This window comes from Bubalus kerabau, chromosome 5 (assembly GCF_029407905.1).
Source record: "Bubalus kerabau isolate K-KA32 ecotype Philippines breed swamp buffalo chromosome 5, PCC_UOA_SB_1v2, whole genome shotgun sequence".
NCBI lineage: Eukaryota > Metazoa > Chordata > Mammalia > Artiodactyla > Bovidae > Bubalus > Bubalus kerabau.
In genome coordinates, this window is record NC_073628.1 from 115,651,362 (window position 1) to 115,666,936 (window position 15,575).

Below are 15,575 nucleotides of genomic sequence, written 5' to 3' on the forward strand. Positions count from 1 at the left end.
ACAATAGAATAGACATGCCAGGGGGTAGGATAGAGCAGCCTTAAGGCCTTGGCTGCCAGTGTCTGCCTTCACTCCATTTTAGAGAGCTCTCCACATCTTCTTTCTGCCTCTTCTAGCCTGTCTGATTCCATTGCTAAACCTGGTTAGATTTCACTTGAATGAACACTAGATTTCATGCCTTGGTTTATAGGGTAGAAAAACTGGGAAGAGATATACACATAATAACTGAGAAGATTCCTGAGTATAAATCTGATTTCCTAGGCAGAAACTTTTTCAAAATCTTCAGCTATGACTGTAAAATTGGCTTGCTCTATTTCAGGGAACTGTGTCTGGTTCAGGCACATGATATAAAATTAACAAAGGAAGCAGAGAAGGCCCACAGAGATTTGGCACAAGCTCTTTTAGACGCTGAAAAGAATGCCAGGTGAGTTACCAAATGTTAGCCATTATGTCATATTTGCTTCACACCTTCTTTCAAGAAATAAAAATTTTTAGAAGAATTTGAAGGTTTTTAAAATTACAGCAGTTCCTGAAGGAGTTAATATACATAAAGCTCACTGTATATATTAACTCTTCCACATACTGTTGTAATACACATCTTGTGTCTCCTTGTATGAAAGTTTTCCAGGGGTGTAAAACCTAGAAGTGGAATTATGGGTCATGGCATATTCTAGCCTTGTCTTGCTCAGTTCAGTTCAGTTCAGTTGCTCAGTCGTGTCTGAGACTCTGTGACCCCATGAATCGCAGCACACCAGGCCTCCCTGTCCATCACCAACTCCTGGAGTTCACCCAAATTTGTGTGCATCGAGTCGGTGATGCTATCCAGCCATCTCATCCTCTGTTGTCCCCTTCTCCTCCTGCCCCCAATCCCTCCCAGCATCAGGGTCTTTTCCAATGAGTTAACTCTTCTCATGAGGTGGCCAAAGTATTGGAGTTTCAGCTTTAGCATCATTCCTTCCAAAGAACACCCAGGACTGATCTCCTTCAGAATGGACTGGTTGGATCTCCTTGCAGTCCAAGGGACTCTCAAGAGTCTTCTCCAACACCACAGTTCAAAACCATCAATTCTTCGGTGCTCAGCTTTCTTCACAGTCCAACTCTCACATCCATACATGACCACAGGAAAAACCATAGCCTTGACTAGACGGACATTTGTTGGCAAAGTAATGTCTCTGCTTTTGAATATGCTATCTAGGTTAGTCATAACTTTCCTTCCAAGGAGTAAGCGTCTTTTAATTTCATGGCTGCAGTCACCATCTGCAGTGATTTTGGAGCCCCCAAAAATAAAGTCTGCCACTGTTCTACTGTTTCCCCATCTATTTCCCATGAAGTGATGGGACCGGATCTGGCTAGATGTTACCAGATACTCCCCAAGGTAGTTGTACCAGTGTATCCTCTAATCAGTGTATGAGATTTCCCTTTTGCACATATCTTTTATAGTCTTATAAATATGAAAATGTATCCGGTTTTTGTTTGCATTTTTCAAGTTAGTAGTTAGTAATGTGCATCTAGTTCTCTTTTAGATGTTAGTGACTCTATGAGGTCCTCATGTTGTTATTCTATTTCAGGGGCTTAGCTGACTTTTTCTGTAAAGGGCCAGATGGTGAGATACAGTTTTTAATACAACTCTGCCTTTGTAAATGTGTGCCATTTTAGTGCAAAAGCGGCCAAGGACAATACCAGAACATCACAGTGTTCCGATAAAATTTTATTTACTGAGACTGAAATCTGAATTTATAAAATTTCCATTTACTACAGGATATTATTCTATTTTTTAACCACTAAAAACTATTAAAAAGTAAATCAAATACATAAAAAATTTTTAAAGTAAAGTTCTTAACTCATGGGGTATACTAAAACAAGCGATGGGCCAGGTTTGACCCACAGGCTGTAGTTTTCTAACTTCTATTCTATTTCATTTTCACATTCTATTTCATTTTCTGTTAGAGTTCTGATTACTAGGAAGCTCTTGGGTATGTATCAAAAGATACATCTGATTGCATTTTAATTTCTTATTTAGTTGATTTAAAATATTATCATAGAAACAGTACATGTGCCTTTTAAGAAAATCAATAAATACAGGCAATCAAACATAAATTTAAAAAAAAAATCACAATTTCACTCCCCATAGATTACTACTGTAAATACCTTAGTGTATATTCTTATGGATCTTTTTTTCTATGTATATGTGCATATGTGCATTGTTTAAACCAAAATTGTATTGTACATACTATTAGCCTGTTTTTTCAGTCAATAATCCATACCTGTTTCAGCAAATTTTTACCTCATATTTTACCCAATTCTTTTTTTTTTTTAACTTTATTTATTCGGCTGCACTGTGTGGCATGTGAGATCTTAGTTCCCTGAGCAGGGATTGAACCTGGGACTCCTGCATTTAAAGCATGAAGTCTTAACCCCCACACCACCAGAAAAGTCCCCACCCAATTCTTATTTGAACGTTCTTAATTATTCCCAAAATGAATTTTACGTTGGGTTGTCCAAACCAGTACCCAAGCTAGTACCACACACTGTATCTTATTCTCTGTGCCTTTTAATCCAGCATTATCTTTTGCTTTTTTTTTTTTAACATGTTAAAGAGTGACCGTATTTTCTAAATATCAAGAAAAACACAAATTTATACAAAATATAAATTCAAAAATAACTTTCTGACTTGTATTCTGTTTTATCGCTTGCTTAAATGAGGGGTACCTTGATCATCTTTTGTCCGCTGAATGTACTACTGTTTTCTGTAGCTGAGTCATCCTTGTTATCTTAGTAAATAACTACCTTATACTCTGTCTTTTATCCTCTGATCTCTGGTACTACCTCTCTATCCTCTTTCTGAGCTGATGACCTTGCTTTCTAAAATACAGAAGCAAATTGAAGAGAGAGCTCAGTTCTCTCTACATCTCCCCACCCCGCTACATCTGTGCTCATACATTCGTGCTTTCCTTCTCACTGTGGATAAACTGTCTCCTTTCTAAGGTCAGTCTCTCCATTTGTGTCCTGTTACATCCGCTCTTAAGTACTCTTGATATTTTCAGCAAATGTTCCCTCTTTCTCCTGTATCATTAATATTTTCCTCTACTTTATCAGTCACACCAGTATATAAATATGCCGTAATTGCTCTCATCTTAAAAACAATAATAACAAAAGAAAACCCCCCTTCCCTAGACCCAAAAGCCATACATAAAAACTTCCAAGTCTCTGAGCATGACAAATCCCCTTCTAGCTGTGGCTCCATTTCTCTGTTCCCCTTACAACAGACTTCCTCAAAAGGTTGTCATACTCCTTTTCTCCGCTTTCTGTCCTCCCATTATCACTTGAACCCACTCCAGTCAGGCTTTCAACCGCACCATTCCACCAAATTGCACTTGTCAGAGTCACCATTGACTTCTGTATTATTATATCCAAAGGCCCATTCTCGATTCTCATTTAGCTTGACTTACCAGCAGCATTTGTCATAACTGACCAGTTGCTTTTACTTAAAACAATGTCTTTTAGTATATTATGCTGTCCTAGTTTACTCCTTTACTCTTGGCTCCTTCTTATTGATATCCCTTACAGGTTCCTTTCATCTCGCCAATGTCTATTTATTTATTTATTTGAAGTATAGTTGATTTACAGTGTTGTGTTAGTTTCTGTTGCAAAGCAAAGTGATTCAGTTTTGTGTGTGTGTGTGTGTGTATCAGTTCAGTTCAGTTCAGTCGCTCAGTCGTGTCTGACTCTTTGCGACATCATGAACTGCAGCACGCCAGGCCTCCCTGTCCATCACCAGCTCCTGGAGTCCACCCAGACTCATGTCTGTTGAGTCGGTGATGCCATCCAACAGTCTCATCCTCTGTCGTCCCCTTCTCCTCCTGCCCTTAATCTTTCTCAGCATCAGGGTCTTTTCAAATGAGTCTGTTCTTCACATCAGGTGGCCAAAGTATTGGAGTTTCAGCTTCAACATCAGTCCTTGTGATGAACACCCAGGAATGATCTCCTTTAGGATGGACTGGTTGGATCTCCTTGCAGTCCAAGGGACTCTCAAGAGTCTTCTCCAACACCACAGTTCAAAAGCATCAATTCTTCGGCACTCAGCTTTCTTTATAGTCCAACTCTCACATCCATACATGACTACTGGAAAAACCATAGCCTTGACTAGACGGACATTTGCTGGCAAAGTAATGTCTCTGCTTTTTAATATGCTGTCTAGGTTGGTCATAACTTTCCTTCCAAGGAGTAAGCGTCTTTTAATTTCATGGCTGCAGTCACCATCTGCAGTGATTTTGGAGCCCAGAAAAATAAAGTCTGATGCTGTTTCCACTGTTTCCCCATCTATTTCCCATGAAGTGATGGGACCAGATGCCACGATCTTAGTTTTCTGAATGTTTAGCTTTAGGCCAACTTTTTACCTCTCCTCTTTCACTTTCATCAAGAGGCTCTTTAGTTCTTCTTCACTTTCTGCCATAAGAGTGGTGTCATCTGCATATCTGAGGTTACTGATATTTCTCCTGGCAATCTTGATTCCAGCTTGTGCTTCCTCCAGCCCAGTGTTTCTCATGATGTACTCTGCATACAAGTTAAATAAGCAGGGTGACAATATACAGCCTTGACGTACTCCTTTTCCTATTTGGAACCAGTCTGTTGTTCCATGTCCAGTTCTAACTGTTGCTTCCTGACCTGCATACAGGTTTCTCAAGAGGCAGGTCAGGTGGTCTGGTATTCCCATCTCTTGAAGAATTGTCCACAGTTTATTGTGATCCACACAGTCAAAGGCTTTGGCATAGTCAGTAAAGCAGAAATAGATGTGTTTTTTGGGAACTCTCTTGCTTTTTCAATGATCCATCGGATATTGGCAATTTGATCTCTGGTTCCTCTACCTTTTCTAAAACCAGCTTTAACATCTGGAAGTTCACGGTTCATGTAGTGCTGAAGCCTGGCTTGGAGAATTTTGAGCATTACTTTACTAGTGTGTGAGATAAGTGCAATTGTGTGGTAGTTTGAGCATTCTTTGGCATTGCCTTTCTTTGGGATTGGAATGGAAACTGACCTTTTCCAGTCCTGTGGCCACTGCTGAGTTTTCCAAATTTGCCTGCATATTGAGTGCAGCACTTTGACAACATCATCTTTTAGGATTTGAAATAGCTCAACTGGGATTCTATTGCCTCAACTAGCTTTGTGTGTGTGTGTGTGTGTGTGTGTGTGTGTGTATATATATATATATATATAAGCTGGAGATAGAATATATATATAAATATAGTTTTGCATATTCCTTTCCATTATGGTTTATTATAGGATATTGAACATAGTTCCTGTATAATACAGTAGGTTCTTGTTTATCTGTTTTATATATAGGAGTTTGTATCTGCTAATCCCACAGTCCCAGTTTATCCTTACTCCATTCCCTTTTCCCTTTGGTTAACCATAAGTTTGTTTTCTATGCCTACATCTCACCAATTTCTAAGTGTTGGCATGCTCATTCTTGGATCTTTCTTCTTTCTATACTCATTTCCTAGGAGAATCTATTCAGTTTCCTGGCTTTAAATGCCATGATCTATATACTCTCAGTTCACAAATTTCTATCTCCAGCTTCACCCATGTACACCAATTTTTATCTCTAGCTTCAGTCTTCTCTTTGAATCCCAGACATGTATTCAACAGACTTAACGTTTTTGCTTAGATGCTTAACATTTCCAAACTGAAGTCCTGTTCTTCCCCCTCAAATCTGCTCTTCCCACATTCTCTTCCCCTTTCAGTTAATGGTAACTCCCTCCTCCTAGTTTCTCCAGCAAAAAGTCCTGGCATTATCCTTGATCCCTTTTTTCTCTCAAATGTCTCCATTAGCACATTCTGTCAGCTCTCCTTTCATTATATATACAGAATCGTCACTACTTTAACTACTACCATCTTCATGTCTTGCCTGGGGTATTACAATAAACTTCTAAATGGCCTTTTTACTTCTGGCTTTACACTCTGTGAGTCTGTTCTCCACACACCAGCCAGTGTGATCTCTTAACACTTGACTCAAATGATGTCATTTCTCTGTTCAAAATTCTTCCGTACCTCCCTATCTTACAGTAAAAGATCATTTAAAAAAAAAAATCACAGGACTCTTCCTACCAGAATTTCTCTGACTTCTACTTTATTCTAAATCTGCTTGTCTTTGTGCTGTTCTTTAAACACACTAGGGTGGCCTGCTTTAGGTCCTGGAGTCCTTCTCCCCCAGGCAGCTGTATGGTTTCTTCCCTCCTTCTTTTGAACCTTTGCTCAAATGTATTATCAATACAGTCTTTCCTGATCCCTCTATTTAAAATTGTAATATACTTCATATTCTTAATCCCCTTTATCTGACTTATTTTTATCCACAGCACTATCACTACTTAATATAGTATGTTTTACTTTAATTTATTTATTAGCTCTTCTAAATAAACTTTATAAGGGCAAAGTTTATTTTTAGTTTTTGTTTAGTTTTGAATATTACTTGGGATATAGCAGGCACTAAACAGATATTTGTTGAATGAATTAAAAAAAATAAACTAGACCTTCTTTTGTGCTAATGTCCATTATAAGAACAAAACATCTTCTAAAATCAAAGAGAAGGGGAAGAAAAGAGAGGAAAAAGGTCTCACTTTCTTTAAACATTGATGGTTCTGAAGTAGGATGGTTCATGTTTTGCATGTGATTAGAAATTATAGGTAATATTTTTATAATGATTATTTTGTTGAAAATTTGGAAAATACAGACACACATAAATAAGAAAATAAAGAACATTCACAATTCTTTTAGAGTTAACTGCTATTACTATTTCAATATGTTTTTCTTTTTTCTATGTATTTTTTTAAAAATCATAAAGCTGAATATAGACCATTATAATTTGGGTTTTCTTGTTTTATGTTTTACACAAACATTTTTCCTACAGTATTAAGTATTAATACTTTATTAAGTATTAATTATTAAGTATTATATTATGTTACTATATTATATATTATACAATATATAATATATTATTAATTAATACTAATTAAGTATTAAGTATTAATACAGTATTAAGAACATGATCTTTAATTAGCAACAGAGTATTTTCATCAGAGAGCTACATTCTGTATTTTATTTGGCCAGTCCATTGTTTTTGGACATTAAAGTCATTTCTGCATTTTTTCTTTGGCTGTTATAAACAAGGGTCATTAATTTTAGTGCATAGCTAGTGCATTAATTTTAGTGTGCAGCTGTTAAGGTTATAACTTGTTGAATTTTTACGTGTATATTCATCTGCATGTGTGTGATATCTACAGTGATTAATTTTTTTGCAGTTTGAACAAGTCGAAGCCTCCAAATAGAAGGAGGCTTTAGGAACTGATGTTAGTGGCTAATGGCTTTCAGTGAAATCAGAAGAATTTTATGTCACTAGCTTTTTATTCTTTCAGAAAAGTTAGTGTCCTTGTTGTTGTTTAGTCGCTAAGTCATGTGCAACTCTTTTGAAGACACATGAGCTGTATCCCACCAGGCTTCTCTGTCCATGGAATTTTCCAGGCAAGAATACTGGAGTGGGTTGCCATTTTCTTCTCCAGGGGATCTTCCCCACCTAGGGATAGAATCTGCGTCTCCTACATTGGCAGGCAGATTCTTCACCACTGAGCCACGAGGGAAGAACTAATATTCTGTAGGAGGAAGTGTTTCAAAAGGTTTGTGAAAAGCTGCCAATCACTTTATAACTTCTGTGTTTGTATTTAATCTTGGAAGGGCTTTTAATTCAGTTAGAAGGAAAAGATATATTTTGGTAAACATGAAGAAAAAAGATTTAAAATAAAGGTACTTAATTAAACTTAAGCTTTTGATTGGTAGAGAATTTCTTTAAATCTTATGCTAATTATATATAATTTAAAAATATAGCTCACAATTATTGGGCTTTGTGCCTTTGTATCTTCTTAGTAAAGAATTCTAAAAATCTAAAAACAGTTATATTACTACTACATGTATTTAGAATTTTTTATTAAATATCTTGTTATTATACCACTGGAATACCATGGTGTGAAAATTCTAGAGAATAAAGAAGAATATGATGAAAAGTGTTTACAGCAGGGAACAATATATTAAACTTTTTCTTTAAGACCTCTGTAAGATTTATACATGAAATGTGAATATTTTTTCTTCTATTTCCCTGTATATTAATGTTACTAACATATCCAGCAGTTATGCCGTAATTACCTTATGATGAGTTTTAAAGGAACAGATTGCTTGCTTTAGAACAAAGTTATTTTTTTGAGATATGTATTTATGTATTTGTTTTTCAATTTTTCTTTTAGAATTGTAGAAGAATATCATGACTTATATACATTACAAAGAGAAAGGATGGAGAGTGATATTAAACAGTTAATGGCGGAAAGAGATATCTGGAGCTCAGCTACGTATGAATTATCTGTAAAGGTTGTTTCATCTGAAATCAACTTCCTTTTTGGCTAGATAAAGTTTCATTTTATAATTTTCAATAATCGAGACAAAAATTTTGTTTTATTTTAAAATTTTTATTGAAGTATACTTGATTTACAATGTTGTATTTAATTTCTGCCATACAGCAAAGTGACTCAGTTATACCTATATAGACATTCTTTTTTCATCTTCTTGTCCATTATGGTTTATCACAGGATATTGAATAGGGCTCCCTATGCTATACAGTATAGGACATTATTGTTTATCTGTCCTATATATAATAGTTTGCATTTGCTAATTCCAAACTCCCAATCCTTCCCAGCCTGACTCTTTCTCCCTTGGCAACCACAAATCTTTACTCTATATCTCTATTTTTGTTTTGTAGATATGTTTATTTGTGTTTATTTTAATTCCTCATGTAAGTGATATCATGTTACTTGTCTTTGCTTCTGACTTCACTTAGTACTATAATCTCTGAAAGGGAAAGTGAAAGTCACTCAGTTGTAATTCTCCAGGCCAGAATACTGGAGTGGGTAGCTATTCCCTTCTCCAGGGAATCTTCCCAACCCATGGATCGAACCCAGGTCTCCTGCATTGCAGGCTGATTCTTTACCAGCTGAGCCACCAGGGAAACCCAAGAATACTAGAGTGTGTAGCCTATCTCTTTGCCAGTGGATCTTCCCAACCCAGGAATCAAACTGGGGTCTCCTGCATTGCAGGTGGATTCTTTACCAGCTGAGCTACCAGGAAAGCCCTTGATAATCTCTAGGTCCATCCATGTTGCTGCAAATGGCATTATTTCATTCTTTTTAATGACTAAGTAATATTTCATTATGTGTGTGTATATATATATATATATATATGTATACATACCACATCTTCATAAAAATTTTTGTTAATTTTTATTTTTAAAAAATTAATTTGTATTGGAATATAGTTAATTTGCAATGTTGTGTTAGTTCTGCTGTACAGCAAAGTGAATCAGTTATATGTATACCTATATCCACTTTTTTAAAAATCCTATTCCAATATAGGTCATTGCAAGTTATCTGTCTTATATGTATTAGTGTATATATGTCAGTCTCAATGTCTCAATTTATCCCTTCCATCCCCTCTTTCCTCCTTGGTAACCATATTTGTTTTCTACATCTGTGACTCTATTTCTATTTGTAGATTGGTTCTTTTGTACACTTTTTTTTTTTTAGATTCCACATATGAACCTCATATGATACTTGTCTTTGTTTGACTTGCTTCACTTGGTATGACAGTTTCTAGGTCCATTCATGTTGCTGCAAATGGCATTTCATTCTTTTTAATGGCTGAGTAATATTCCAGTGTGTATATGTGTTTGTGTGTGTGTTTGTGTATGTGTGTGTTTGTGTGTATGTGTGTGTGTGTGTGTATGTTTTTGTTTGTGTGTATGTGTGTGTTTGTGTGCATGTGTGTGTGTGTATGTGTGTGTGTGTGTGTTTGTGTGTGTGTGTGTACCACATCTTCTTTATCCATTCATCTATCATTGGACATTTAGGTTGTTTTCATGTAGACAAAATCTTTAGAAATGAAGATATATATTTAATTGATGAATAATGCAACTATTCTACTATAAACCTTGAAAAGGAAAAGTTGTATTTTTTTCTCTTGTTTCTTCTCTACTGGGTACCTGCCTATTGCCCAATTAAGGGCTCTTTTTCACCGGAACCTATGAGTATGAGCAGGTATTCTATTTCTGTTGTTTGTGAATGTGTTAAAACTTTCAACTTTAATTAGATATTAATAAACTAGGGAAAGTGGTTCTTTTTTTTTAATGATGTAACTGTATTACGATCACTGGATAAGTCACTTTGGTTCTATTATTTAATACTTTGGTACCCAAGATGACAACTGAATTGAAATATGGCAGCCTATAGACAATGACAAGATGCTTTAAGAAAGTATTATAGCAATGTCCCACAATACAGTATTCAGTGTTTCCTGGTTGATGGCCTAATGTCACATCTGGAAATTACAATATTAACAGAAAATTAGGACGCTAAACACATTCAAAATGTTTTCCCACTTTCCTCTGGAATAGTCAGATCTCATCTCTGACATGAAAGTTCTATTCTGATGCAGAACTTTAAAAGAGACATTGATATGTCCAGAGAAACAATTCTGACAGTAGGTATATGATATAAGAAACAAACCTGTAAAAGAAACAGACTCACAGATAGAATGAACTAGTGGTTACCAGTGAGGAGAGCAAAAGGAGGAGGGGCAAGGTAGGGGCAGGGAATTGAAGTATGAACTAATATGTATAGAAAAATAAGCCACAGTTCAGTTCAGTCGCTCAGTCGTGTCCGACTCTTTGCGACCCCATGAATCGCAGCACGCCAGGCCTCCCTGTCCATCACCAACTCCAGGAGTTCACTCAGACTCACGTCCATCAAGTCGGTGATGCCACCCAGCCATCTCATCCTTTGTCGTCCCCTTCTCCTCCTGCCCCATGAGTCAACTCTTTGCGTGAGGTGGCCAGAGTACTGGAGTTTCAGCTTTAGCATCATTCCTTCCAAAGAATACCCAGGACCGATCTCCTTTAGAATGGACTGGTTGGAACCACAAGAATATATCATATAGCACAAAGAATATTGTCAATATTTTAGAATAACTACAAATGGAATATAACCTTTAAAAATTGTCAGTCACTATGTTGTACACCTGAAACATGTAATATTATACATCAGTTCAGTTCAGTTCAGTTGCTCAGTTGTGTCCGACTCTTTGCAACCCCATGGACTGCAGCACTCCAGGCCTCCCTGTCCATCACTAACTCCCGGAGTTTACTCAAACTCATGTCCATTGAGTCGGTGATGCCATCCAACCATTTCATCCTCTGTCGTCCCCTTCTCCTCCGGCCTTCAATCTTTCCCAGCATCAGGGTCTCAATTATATGTTAATTTAAAAGAAAAAAGAAACAAATCTGGGAACTAGTATGTTCAGTGGGAGAAAAAAAACAAGGGAGTTACTCATCTAGAAGTATTTAAACAGTAGAGAACTAACTGACCACGGATAAGAGATTCCTATAGAAGAATACCTTGAACTAATAGGGTTTTGTATTAGATCATCATGCTTGCTCCTTGGAAGAATAGGTATGACAAACCTAGACAGTGTATTAAAAAGCAGAGACATCCCTTTGCCAACAAAGGTCCATCTAGTCAAAGCAATGGTTTTTCCAGTAGTCATGTATGAATGTGAGAGTTGGACCATAAAGAAGGCTGAGGGCCGAAGAATTGATGCTTTCGAACTGTGGTGCTGGAGAAGACTCTTGAGAGTCCCTTGGACTGCAAGGAGATCCAACCAGTCCATCCTAAAAGAAATCAATCCTGAATGTTCATTGAAGGACTGATGCTGAAAATGAAGCTCCAATACTTTGGCCACCTGATGTGAAAAACTGACTCATTTGAAAAGCCCCTGATGCTGGGAAAAACTGAGGGCAAAAGGAGAGCAGGGGGCGACAGAGGATGAGATGGTTGGATGGCATCACTGACTCAATTGACATGAGTTTGAGCAAACTCAGAAAGATAGTGATGGACAGGGAAGCCTGGTGTGCTGCAGTTCATGGGGTTGCAGAGTCGGACACAACTTAAGTGACTGACAACAAGAACAATAGGAAATAACAGCTATAATGTCAACTCCCTGAAAATAAGGACTATGTCTCTTTTGTTCACCATTATATACACAGTATCTTGAATAGTCAGTTATTCATTGAATGACTATATAATTGATTTAGTATATCAGTGGTTCTCAAAGTGTGGTCCACAGACCCCATTTTGAGGTCAAAAGGAGTTTCATTGTAACACTGTTGATATTTGCCTTTTTCACTCTCATTCTCGTGTGAATGTACAGTGGATTTTTCTTGAAGCTACATGGTATGGGATATTACAACAGATTGAATTCAAAAACAAATGAAAATACAGCCCTATTATATTAAGGAAACGTTAAGAGATTTGTAAAATGTTAAACTGTATGTTCTTTTCAAGTTTTTGTTTTAGAAAACATAGTTATTTTTCAGAAAAAACTTAAAAATATAATGGGTTTATTAATGTTTATGTGAATTAACAAATGTATATTTTAAATAATTTCAGTTAATTTCCAAAGCAATAAATAGCAGTTTATAAAAAGCTCTTTGGTGTTCTCAGTAATTTTTAGAAGTGTAAAGGAGTTTTGAGATAAAATTGTTTGAGAGCCTCTGCTGTATACCATGTTCAATTTGGTTCCAGTTCAGTAGTTTAAGAAAACATGGATTTATGATTCAAATTAGTTCATGATTTAAAAAAGAAGTTGTGATCGAATTAATGATTCAATGAAAAATTGATATATGAAATTGGTTTGGGTTTAATAAATTACAATGGTTTGTTAATGTTTTAGGTTCCTAATTTTAGTACTTTCTAAAAATAGGTAATTGAAAGAAATAAAGTCCTGTTGGCTAAAAGACTTTACCTCAATGAAAAAAGCTGGAATAATTATACTAAGCATTTCATCGTACTGCTATCATCTAAGGTAAAGCTCAATTCACTTGAGTCATGGAAAAAGAGACTTCACCTATTGAGGGTTGAAACTGCAAGAAGCCTTTGTTAGTTTATAGATTAAATTTTAAATATAGTTTATATTTGTGCTTTATTGGGGGTAGAATGAAAAACCTAAGGAAAAGTGAATAAAGGCTCTTCTTTTTATTTGTCTTCTGATTTGAGCAACTTGAGTAATTTATCTAAGTTAACACTGTAGATGTTACTTACAGAGTTATAGTGCTTAAACAAAAATTTAACTATGTTCATTGAAATAATTGGATTATTGATGTATTCTATGCAATTTGATGGGCAAATTCAGGGAGCACATTAGGTTGCAAAGAAAGGAAGTGGCATTTAGTATGTTTCTAGAGTCAAATCATTTACACTAGTCATTTCGTTTAATTCTTACAACAATCCTGTGAGATATATATTAGGGTCTTTATTTTTTGAAAAAGAAAAATTAATCTGAAATTAAATAATATCCCCCAAGCCAATAAATGACTAGGATTTACATTTGGTTCTGTTTAACTTTGAAATTCCTGTTCTTTCGAATGTACTGCCCAGCCTGCCAAGTCCTGTGAGGAAACTGGGCTCATATTGCAAAGGAAAAAAATCTTGATTCTAATTTTTTTTTTTACTGTGGAAAAATTCACCACCAAAGGGACTATATAATAGCATCACTGATATTTTGAAAGAGGAATATCTGTTCAATTTTTGGATCCATTTTCTATGAATGTCTCTAGTATTAACAGTATTAATAATGACCTGGTGCATGCTAGTAAGTATTTGTTACATGGATAAACGAGTAAGTGGTTCAATTCCATGCATTTTATCTAGGACACTTCAGACCTTGCACTATTGCAGAAGTTGACACAGAAATGGAAAATTTTAGTGAATAAATTTCAACAGGAAGTGGAGCGAAATGAAGAGGCTACAAGGGAGAGATTGCAAAATGTTAAGGATGGCCTTGTCAAATGGCAGCAGTTCTTCAGAAATAATACGTGGGTCTTCAAGAATCTTGTTTTTCTGATTATATGACATCATGTTTGATAACTCAGTCCAGATCTTTCTCTCTTTATATCTCATTTCTCTTTTACCTTGTAATTACTCTGACATTGATTTTAGTGAGGTAACCAGCTGGCCTTACAAGGGCACAATCCTTCTAGGAGCCTGAATGGTCTTATATCATATTGATCATACTGATCCCTGTACCAAACTGCTGCTGCTTCCATTGAAATCCAACTCTTTTTCTTTTCTTTACTCTCTTTTTAAAATCAAGTCAACTTAATGTCTATTGGCACACTTCATATGTGGATCCATCTGCAAATTCTGCAGCATAGTGCATGGAATCAATGACTGGCAGTTATTAGGAGGTTGGTTTTGATTGGATATCATACTTTGTAACAGAAATTTTACAATGGAAGAAGCTGCCTATAAAGTAGTTAAGTGGAGGCTGGTTGACTAAATCATAGCCAAGGTTAGTGGGAATCTATACTTTAAATGCAGGCTGGACTCAATGTTTTCTAAAGTTGTTTTTGTTTTTTTTTTTTTTTAACTTTAAGATGCTTTGTCTGTTGAGGAAACACATTTAGGTACTATTTCCATGTCAAACTGAGAAGAGTAGTTTCAGTTTTTCATATCCTCTAAGTACTCTTGCCTGGAAAATCCCTTGGACAGAGGAGCCTGGTGGGCTACAGTCCATGGGGTCGCTAAGAGTCGGACACAACTGAGTGACTTCACTTTCACTTTTCACTTTCACGCATTGGAGAAGGAAATGACAACCCACTCCAGTGTTCTTGCTTGGAGAATCCCAGGGACAGGGGAGCCTGGTGGGCTGCCGTCTATGGGGTTGCACAGAGTTGGACACGACTGAAGTGACTTAGCAGCAGCAGCAGCAAGAGGTGTTCCAGTTAGTAGATTGGGAAGTGGCAGCCGAAGCTGGTATGTATCCAAGCTGGTTGCTGCTGCCATTGCGCAACTCCTCCTGCTTGTTGACTCTCAGCTGGGAGAGGAGCACCGGTGGCAATGGCTTTCTTCTCCTTTCTCCTCAGGAACGACTTTGATAGCTTTCTTCTTGTGAGGCTTCAAAAGATACTAAAGGAAACACTTTTTTATTTTTTAACCAGAAGTTGGGGCTCCTGGCCTAAATGTGGAGTCTTAATTATTCTTTAGGCTTCCTTTCTCTGTATATATTGCTTTGGCCGCCGTGTTCAGCAGGAATTATTCCTATGATGACCTGATTTTGGACGTTGAGTTCCCAGAGGCTACCCTTCTAATACTGTCATGTCTTCTGACCCTGTAACTTGCTTCCTCAGGTCCGATTATGATCTGAATTTATATTGTATTTGTAAATTTAAAAATGAATGCCTGTGAGGGAGAGGCTGAACCTGGAAGGCATTTGGGAAAATCATTAGGGAGAAGTATATTATTAATTGTTATATTATGTGTGGTTTCATGATTTTCTTTGTTTATATCTTGTCCTGAGACCACTCTCTTGCTCTTTTTCCTTCTTTCAGTGAAAAAGACATTTTATCACCTCATAAACAAAAGACACTTGAATCAATCGTTCCAGACTTCAAACAGTGGCTAACGGTAAGACTTTCTAGTAAACAACTTGGT

At 36.5% G+C, this 15,575-nt stretch overlaps 1 protein-coding gene across 7 annotated transcripts in view; it reads left to right on the forward strand.

Moving 5' to 3' along the window:
- Positions 1-15,575, forward strand: part of AXDND1 (axonemal dynein light chain domain containing 1) — an 81,449-nt gene that overhangs the window by 21,626 nt on the left and 44,248 nt on the right. For all 7 annotated transcript variants that reach the window (XM_055582811.1, XM_055582810.1, XM_055582809.1 and 4 more), the window contains exons 11-15: positions 320-424; positions 8,289-8,409; positions 12,847-12,948; positions 13,794-13,957; positions 15,473-15,548. In XM_055582811.1, coding sequence (XP_055438786.1) covers positions 320-424; positions 8,289-8,409; positions 12,847-12,948; positions 13,794-13,957; positions 15,473-15,548 — 568 coding nt within the window. The remainder of the gene's footprint in view (positions 1-319; positions 425-8,288; positions 8,410-12,846; positions 12,949-13,793; positions 13,958-15,472; positions 15,549-15,575) is intronic.